Source organism: Pseudochaenichthys georgianus, chromosome 13, assembly GCF_902827115.2.
Source record: "Pseudochaenichthys georgianus chromosome 13, fPseGeo1.2, whole genome shotgun sequence".
NCBI classification, from domain to species: domain Eukaryota; kingdom Metazoa; phylum Chordata; class Actinopteri; order Perciformes; family Channichthyidae; genus Pseudochaenichthys; species Pseudochaenichthys georgianus.
In genome coordinates this window covers 15,328,172-15,338,095 of record NC_047515.1, presented here as the reverse complement: position 1 = coordinate 15,338,095, position 9,924 = coordinate 15,328,172, and the positions used below count along the sequence as shown (strand labels likewise).

At 42.9% G+C, this 9,924-nt stretch overlaps 1 protein-coding gene across 1 annotated transcript in view; it reads left to right on the top strand.

Annotated features, from left to right (window-relative positions):
- The first annotated feature begins 169 nt into the window (after positions 1-169).
- Positions 170-9,924, top strand: part of LOC117457879 (LHFPL tetraspan subfamily member 6 protein) — a 44,962-nt gene continuing 35,207 nt past the window's right edge. The window contains exons 1-2 of the mRNA XM_034098134.1: positions 170-497; positions 1,260-1,779. Of these exons, the coding sequence (XP_033954025.1) occupies positions 1,395-1,779 (385 nt within the window). The 5' untranslated portion in view covers positions 170-497; positions 1,260-1,394. The remainder of the gene's footprint in view (positions 498-1,259; positions 1,780-9,924) is intronic.

Genomic DNA, 9,924 nt, shown 5'->3' with positions numbered 1-9,924 from the left:
ATTCAACTGTTAAATTCCAATACTTTCATCACAATTAATTTTCTTTCTAGTTAACTAGGCGTCCATGCATGCATCAGGAGCATGCAGAAATGATAGTAGCGGTGAGTCCAGCCCCTGGGTGGGGATTGTGTGTGATTGATGGTCACCTCCCATGAGTGCTCCGTGGACTCGCCCCCTCTGAGCTGCCTCTCAGAGCAGGAATGTGGAAACAGACTCCAGTCAGTCAGCGCCGCACGTTTCTGCACCGCGCAGGAGTGAATAATTGATCTTTGCCTTGGTTAAATATATTGATGAGGAGGAAGTGATTTGTGAACGGATTCTGCGGCCACTTTTCGGATTTATATTCTCAGGTCGAACGCATTTCTCGGTCTCTCTTCTTTTTTTTTCTCGACTGAAGAAAAGTTTGCTTTGAGCCCCGTGCACAGCTGGAGCCAGCCGATGGAAATATAAACTCTCAGTGTCTACCGAGCGCCCTTATTCCGGAGCTCTCCGAACATGTAAGCTTTCTTCTTCCTTTCCCTTTTCTTTGCCTTGTTTTCATGATTCACATTCCGACAGTGTGAGCACTGCGATAATACGGCGAGGTCACCCCTAACGAAAAATCACTATGTTCCTTTAGTGGTGGTCCTGCAGGGACTTCTAATGTGCCTCCTCAACCAGAAGTCCACTTTCCACTGCTTTTGTGCTACTTAATTTGGTATTTCATAGTCTATCAACATGCCGTAGGTTTATTCTGCTGTGATGTCTGTATAACATCCTGATATAGTTTATCATAGCCATCCTTTTTCTGTTTAGTGGAAGAAATAGAACTTCACAGTAGCCCCAGCAGTTGTTCCAATAATAGTTGTTATTATGCATATTAACTGCTCTATTAAACGCTTTTAAGAAGTAAGTATGATGGGGAATAACCATTTCCCTCAGTGAGTTGATAACATGAATTGATTTAACTATCAGACTGTTTGATTGTGTTTAATATTTTATTGTTTTGAAAACATTGATTAACTATGTTATTTATTGAACTATGAGCAGTTTTGCTTAACTATTTATAGTTTAGGACAATGAGTAGGCCTACTTATCTATAACTGATAAGTACTGATACTCTTACTAATTGGGATTCCAACATGTCTGTGCTTATAGCTGCACTTATAGTTCTACTTTCACTTAAAAACTGTGACTTTTCGCATCATTACAAAAGCTAAAAACTGGTTCCCGGGTTACTTTTATTTGACTGTTTTTTCTTCTGCTCTTCCCCCTGACAGGGACCCGGAGTGAATGAGCAGGTGAAAGCTGCTGGTGTTAAATGCTCACTGCAAGGCTTCCCACAACACAGTGCCTGCTCATATAACTGCTGTTTATCCAGTGACTGTGTGTGAACTGTTGGCAGACTGTTTACCATGGCGTCTAGTCTGACATGTACGGGTGTTATCTGGACCCTGCTGTCCCTGCTGTGTGCCGCTGCCTCCTGCGTTGGTTTCTTCATGCCCTACTGGCTGCTGGGAACACAGATGAACAAGCCCGTGTCCTTTGGAACGTTTCGGCGCTGCTCCTACCCGGTGAGGGACGAGGAGAAGCAGGCCACGGTGATGCTGGAGCAGTGTGGCCGCTACGCCTCCTTCAATGGCATCCCCAGTCTGGAGTGGAGGATCTGCACAGTGGTGACGGGGGTGGGATGTGGCCTCCTCCTGCTGGTGGCCCTCACAGCTCTCATGGGATGCTGCATCTCTGACCTCATCTCGCGTACAATTGGTCGCGTGGCTGGAGGCATCCAGTTTGTTGGAGGTGAGTTTAACATCCTGTTTGTGTTTGTACCTGCAATCAACCCCCTGCTTTCACAATGGGGACGTGCACATGCCTCGATTACAATTATAAAGAGATCAAGCTTTGAGCTGTCATATCCCATGATGGTTTATTCCTTTCATTAGAAGACTACAGCTTTAAACTCCTTGGATAAAGATGTTTTTATAGAATTGGGGCGTTTTAATGGCTTAACTTCTCATCAAATTTGTTTCATGAAAAGAAGGGTTGTTTGTGAAACGAGATCACATTTGTGAATAAACAAGGAGGCATAGAAATCTTGATAAGCATGACAATTTCACCCCTGGCCAACTTTTCTTTGCCAACAACAAACCTCCTGTCGGCCCAGAAAATATGTTGTTTCCTCAGATCCTCGGCTCCATAAGAATTGAATAATGCCTCAGTGAGATGTTGGTCATGTTACCCAGTTAATGACGCCAGGTCAGTTTGCATATCATATCTCATGACTGCGGTTGAAAAACAACACACACACACACACACACACACACACACACACAAACACTTCTTCACAATTTTCACAGAGTCCATCGCTGATGGCTTTTGTCCAATTTCAGAAAGCTTGGATTGGGCACAGTTATTGTAAATAAGCTAAAGAATATCATTCGTTTTTTAATTATTCCTTTCTTTGTTTTACTGTGACTTATATTGGCTGCAGATTGTTAGCATTTGATTCATATCCTTTGTTTTTAGTTTGATTGATGAAATGATGGACAAACATGTTGGTGTGATTTCCTGCTCTGGTTTTGATTTGAGTGCTCCCCTTAAAGTAGAGAAGAAACCCACGCCCTTTCTCTTCCTCTTTGCAAAAATAAAGGGCTGTGTCCACGGAAAGGTCTTTTTGTTTGTTTGATTAAAGTAAATGGATATGGCTCCACACGGCACAGACTTGGTTTATTTGTACTCTTGGGAAGGCTTCCACTGAAGCTGAACGTTTCTCTACCCCAGTTTAAGAAGCTGCGGCGCTCCAGCCCTCTATTTAACTCAAACCTGCATACTGTGGCTAGCCACCCTGCTATTTACAATCCCCATCACTTCAGTTCGACTTCAGAGAAGCAGGTTGCAGGCAGATTTGATACAGCTATCAAGTGTTTCAGAGGGATAAATCAGAAGGAGCCACCAAAACGTGCCATGTCCTAGTTCTTTGCTGCTTAGGAACATCAGTATTACTGATGTATGGAGGATGATGAGCTGGCTTATTCAAAAATGTGCACTTTTATGTAAGTAGAGCTCCTTTTAAGCTCACATACATACAGTATTACAGCAAGCTGCTATTTTTGGTTATGGGATTAAAAAAACCCTGTCTGTCTTTTCTTGCGATTTCTCTCTTTCAGGGACTCTCAAATCCAGACACGCATGCATCTAGATGGCGGGAGAGCGAAGGGAGGTGGGGTACAATACAAGGGGCACCCGCGCGGTTCTTTTTAACTTGAATACTGGTGAGCAAAAGGGCAGAGATGTCTCAGAAGGGCTAATTGGAAGTGACACAATTGGGAAGCTCACGGGCTGTATCACTTTCAAAGAAATGATGAGGTGGGCAGGGTAAATTGGGAGAGAGAAGACAAAATACCTGACGATTGAAAGATTCTGCATTCACTTCTTATTAACCAAGAACCTTGCTGAGACCGATTGAGCCACGGGGGGAATACCAAAATGTGTACTGAGAGATATGATCAAATCTCAGCGATTAGCGGGGACAGTGAGTAAACGAGACGAACATTAGTGAGGCAACACGTTTTCATTCACCAGATGCAAAAAGAGCCTCATGGTTCACTGTCTGATGCCAATGTCTTCCTCCCTTTGTGTTCCCCCGCTCCCATTGTTGGACACTAATGAAGAGTGTCTTACCAGAGAGCCAAGGGCCTCTGGGCTGCAACAAGTAAAACAACCACTTTGTATCTTCCTGTAATTTATCTCAATCCCGTCAGGTAGATTAGAGCTGAAAGGATTTAACAGTGCTTTATCTCATTAGCAGCAGCCCTGACTGAAAGAATACCTTTTAACTTTAACTACAGTTGTTGTTTACCTAATTTTGTTTTTTCTCCCAGAGTTCATTATGGTCAAGTTGTTCCAGAGCTAGTTAATTGCTTATGGCAAAGGCCCAGATTTCTCTACAGGCCACAGAGTTGAAGTCTGAGTATGAGACTATGAGACTGTTCTGGCTCATAAATCAAAGGCCTGAGCGCCGTGTGCTGCTTACATTAAACAACTGCCTGTGCGGTACCTTCTTGTCTGAGTTATGCAACGGTGCGGACTCGGTGCATCAGAACATTAAAAGATTTTTGACTCGGATTTGGTTGTTAGGGATTTGATTTCCCCCCCTCCCTGCAGAGCTTTGCCTTGTCTTTGGGGCCCTCAAGCAGAGCTTTGCACAGCGGGAAGAAAACTACAGTATTTAAACTTTGTTTGCCACAGTCATGTTCCTTTTTAAATACTTTGTATTTCCCCTCGCCTGCTAACCTGATTTGAATTTGTCTTTGTATTTCATACCTGTCCTCTTGTTTTATATGTTGGATAGTGATGGGAGAGTGGGGCCTCATCACCAAGTCAGTTTGTAATGCTGGACCGTTTATGTAATCAAACTAACGGAATACTTTCACGTTATTATAATATTTATTTATGGTGGAGGCATTCAAAAGTAAGATGCCAGATCTGCTCATGGGAGTCTTTTCTTGAATATGCCTTTATCTTAATGAAACCAATGTATGGGATTTATGAATGAAGTGCAATTGGAGTTTAAAGAATGTCAGTACATAGATATAAGAGTTTATGTGAACTGTGATTAAACAGATAATAAGGGCTGGATGCCATATACAAGAAAATTGGCTATTGTTTTAAATGGTTGCCTGTACTGGAGCCAGGTAAAGGCAGCTAAACAACTATACTTAGATTAACACTTTTCAAGACTTTACAAGTTTGGAAATGTCCAATTAGTTACATCAGCTACAAATATAAACCAAGTTTATGTCAGTGTCAACTACACTTGAACTGCTCTGATCCAAAGACAATGGTTCCCAAGGTTAATTTGCACCCACAAATAACATCACAGGTCACATTAGGAGAGGCAGTGATACAGCATTGTTCCAAAATATACCTGAAATCTCTAAAAGAAATATATTGCCTTGACCTGCAGAGAATGTCAGGTGGCATGAGATCACTTTAACCCTTGATAGAAATGTCAGGAAGTATAGCCTCTCAAGACTGGAGGATAACATCTATATTTTATTGAGAAGGTGTTGAACTGCTGTATCCTTGAAACTGAAGGCGAAATTACAAGACAAACAATATGATGCATGACAGGCTGTAGTTGGCCTTTTTAAGGGAGTCTTTTGGGGCAGCATGCAGGCGGAGGACATGAGCTGCTGCAGTTTCAGAGGAGATGAGGAGCCATGAGGTGTACTGTCCCAATGGTATTAAAAAAAGAAGTAGAAGAAAAACAGCTTTACACAGCATATTTCACTGCCATAACGGAAGGTTGTGGTCAGAAAGGAATATATACGGTCTCATGTTGTCTGTCATTGTTGTACAGAGAACTCTTTACGTGTTTGGGAGGAATTGGATTATTTTCTTCTTCAAAGCTGAATTAGGTACAACTTCAATGAGAGTAAACTATTTATTTATTAGAAGAGATGAAACGGTATTGGGCAGGTTTGCCTGAATAAAAGGATATAATTGCGGGGAAACAATGCGATTCACGGACTGGGCCTAGCTCAGTGTGCTCAGGCTTGTTGGCTGCACTGGTTGAATACTTCCCTCACCCGGCTCCACTGCAGTTTATCTGAACTATCATATAATTGGCTGTGTTGCCTTCTGGGAAAGCTTCTCCATTTCGTTTTCTGGTTGATTGGCTCTGTTTACACCTCTCTGCCAGCTTCTCGTTTGCTCACATTGGTGCTGTGCAGTGTCAGTAAAGACAGACGCAGAGAGCATACACACATCAAATAAGTTAAACTCTGGGTTTATTTCACATTTACAAGGGTAGCTCTTCCCCTATGGTGACCTGTACCATGTAATACAGCATCCTCTCATGTGTTAAAAATAGGGCTGTCAGTCGATTAAAATATTTAATCGCATGATGTTCATAGTTAATTGCGATTAATCGCACATTTTGTATCCGTTCTAAATGTACCTTTGAGGAATATTTTTCAAGTTTGTAATACTCTTATCAACATATGAGTGGACAAATATGCTTTATGCAAATGTTTGTTTATCATTGGAACAATGACAAATATTCTCCTGAATATTTTCAATACAACAACCTGGAACCTCTTTCTCTCTCTTACACTCTCTCCCAACCCTGTGTACTTCTTTGCACTGAGCCAGTTGCTCAAACAGACTAGCCTGTTTACAGTTGTCGGCGAAATGGCGCTCCTCTGTCTTCATAACAGTCAAAGCATGAGACTGAAGTTCCCACCTAGGGTCAAAATAATGCGCTGTGATGTGCAGTCGACACGTTGGATGCGATCTGAATGATCTCACACAGTCCCTCGCCCTCCACAATGTTAATTGTCTTGCAAGCTGTAGCCACCGCCACCCATTTAGCTATCGCTGTTGAAAGCTTGCTGCTCGTAGACGCCGTGTCCAGGCGTCTCCCCGGAAAACTTTCAAGCGTGGTCTGCCGCAAGCGAGCGGCAGGAGCGGGGCTGTCAGCATCAGCTGTGTGCTTGGCTTGCTGTTTAAAACACTTTTTTTTTTATCCATATATCTCGCTAGAATCTGCCACCATCCAAATAACAACAACAACGTCAAGCCTTTGGGCTCTGAAACTACGGGGCGGGCCGAGGACAAATACACGTGTTAATCGCACGTTAAAATAATTAGTGTTAAAAACCACGTTATTAATGCGTTAACTTGACAGCCCTAGTTTAAAATAGGATCACATCTGTCTGTACTACCTCTGTAGCTCAAAGTGTATGTCAAGGGAATGAGCGCAAGCGATTCATTAAAAGACATGTTGAAAAATTATAGATGGGCTGCTATTTTTGCTTCCAGAATGTTGCCAAGGGCTATTTGGCACAGGAGTGTGTTGTCCTGTTCGAGAGCCATACCAACACAGCCAGGGGCTTTGTCCTTGTGTCAGCTTTGTGGGTTCTTGCCAGCTGGATTCCGCCCAGTCCCAGAATGTGTGCTTCCACTCCCCACTCAGCACCAGTTCTCATTTTCAAGAGGTACAACAAAAATGAAATCACATCCATATGAGGAAGGCGTTGGGATGAAGAGCTCATGTGTCCGGGTGAATATTCTGTCTGGACCTGTCTCTCGACAGTCATTGTTTAGTGCTCTAGGATAACAAGACATTTCCGGGGCGATGAGTAAATATTCCCTGATGGCAAGCTATCCTTTTACATCCCAAGAAAATCTGTATTCCTTCCTCCTTAAAAACAGACCCGTTTGATCTGATACTAATGAACTACTCTGTCTCATCTGCCACATATGCGTTGCTTAAAACTAATGAGATAGCACTGGCCCATATGTTTGAGTGCAGAAAGCCAGGCCTCTTCACTACGGACAATAGTCCTGTGTAATGGTTTTTAAAACGCTATCTCGCTCTCCATTGCTTACGTTTCCGTCCGCTGATGGTTATAAAGTGATCGTCGCTTCCTCTGGGTTGATTGATCACCTAAAGTGCGGACCCCTCTTGCTACACTGTAATACGCTCATTGAGCCCAGCAGCTATTCTTGCTCAACATACAGTTCTCTAACCCCCCGCCAATATTGCCGGAAGGGTTGTTTGCAGTCAGCGAAAAGTAGCCTTTTTGGCCATAGGCAGTGTATTCTCTCCAACACTCTGGTATACCTTTCTCCTTCACCCTTCACTCTTTCTCAGGGTGAACTCATACTACTTTTCCTGCCCCCCCCCCCCCCCCCCCCCCCCATGCATCTAACCATTTGGGTTAGCTAACTGTAATAAATATGGGATTGCCACAGATTGCTACATACATTGAGAATTTTAGTTTATTCCATGCATATTTAGGTAAATTTGTTTTCAGGATCAAAATAGGGAAGGGCACATGTTGAAGGGAATCCCTTAACTCTGTAGTTCTGGCTTGTTTCACCTTTCCCCTAATTCTGCTTTCTGTCCACCCCTCTGTCCCTCCTTCCTCTCCCCTTCTCCATCTCATTCCCTCACTCCTACTTGCCTTGGCTGTGCACATTGCTTTCTGCTGCTAGTAGAACAAAAAACCCAAGTAGATTAGGCCAGTACCCAGTGACCCAAAGAGTGAACCTGGGCTCGGCCAGAGACAGAAAGAGAGAGAGCAGAGGAAAACAAAAAAAGAGTGAGACAGAAATGGAGAGAAACAGGGCGGAAAGCCCTGCATCAACAGGGATTTAGTTTTGTCAAACAGGAAGTCTGGGCAACCAAAGGACAGACAGAAGGGTTATTTCAGTCTTTTCCTCCGTTAAGTCATTGTTTTCTCTGCCATAGTATCAGGCGTGCTGCTGCATATCACGTTGTTTTTGTCACTTGCAACAAAACTGTTCCAGCAAAACGTGTCTGGTGTGACTGCATTCGTGCCATCCATTAATGAAGCTATAAAAACCGGAAGCCTGTGGGAAAAACATGTATTTGGGATATACATTAAATGATACTAGTGGTTATCGTTCATTTGTAGCAAGCACTTAATGTCCAACCTTAGCTGGTTCCAGCTATTCAGTTATCTGCAAGTGAAATATATTCAGGTTATGATGAGATGTTGGTTTAACAAACAACACTTTGGCTGGGGCATCTGATAAATTGGAATGATTAAAACAGATCCATCAAAAACACTAAGAGTAAATGCGAGAGGCTAAATGACAATGTGAACATCCTAACACAATCTCAATGCTAGGATGTTTTGCGAGTTGTATAATGTTTTCCATTTTCACCATCTAGGTTTAGTTTAACTGGCACTAAAATTGAACTGACATATTTGACGATGAAAAGCCCTGTGACCTAATTAATTTTCTTGTGAAGACATCGTTTCCTGAGATGATTACCTAGGATGTTCATCTCTGCTTTAACAGAAAGGGTGAGGCTAACAGCAAAGTAATTGTTAACACACATTGTGTCTTTTCCACTGACACCTAAAACAGCGAATATGTGTGAATAGATGAATCACAGCTCAGACAGATGCTCAACAGATGGTGGAGGCTGTGCTTCTCTGTATCACTGGTGACACACATTGTGGAGGGCATGTTTCACGTCAGTGCCCCTAGCCTGTACTTACAGTGAGCAATACTTTAGTCACAGGTAGGGATACAAGAATAAAGCGGTTTGAGCCGACTTATTTCTGGTGTCTGTGGCAGATAAACCCTATTGTGTGAACTGAAAGCAAACGGCAAAAGGGAAAAACCAAAAAAACAACCTGTTTTTCAGAACTTCACCCCGTGTTATGTCTAATTAGGGATGAAGAAGATTGAAAGTCCACATTTGACCTGTTAGATATCTCTGAGGGAGTCAGAGGCCATGAGTCGGCTGAATAAATGAATAAGTATGGATTAGATAGATTGGGTCTGAGCCCTTTGGGATAAAGTAGTTTGCTCAGTATTCAGACCCTGTTTTACAGTTTTAAACTACAGTTAATTATACCCTGTTCCTCCTAGTGAGGGGGAATGTGGGGTCAATACTTCTTTTGCGCTGCCTTCTTGTGGGTCAAATAGCAGGCCAGTGAGGAAATAGAATATGGGCTGTATGTATGGAGACAGTTCTGCAAATGAAACAGCAGTGTTGAATAGCCGACAGAGTAGTGTATTTTTGGTAAAAGAATTCAAAGAAACTGCCTGTCTTTAGTGTCTTTCCTCCTCAAACCAAAAGGCATAATATATTGTGAACTTCTATGTCCGAAAAAGAAATGTGACTACCCACTTACGGATGAGCAATTTCTTTCCTTTTTGCCACTTTGACTCAGGGATGTTTCATTTCATTTGACTCAATGTGCCGGAGTATCTCCTATCCCTGAAAGGCCAGGAAAAACACAGAGCTGCACGAAGAGCCAAAGCTCTCAGGGTTGGTAATGTGTGGAAAAGAGTTGCCTCTGTCTCCGGGAGAATTAGATCAGGGTCAGTGTGCAGCTCTGGGAGATGAGCTTTGAGTCCCTCAGTGGGTCACTCAAACACATGTGGCCGTGCTGT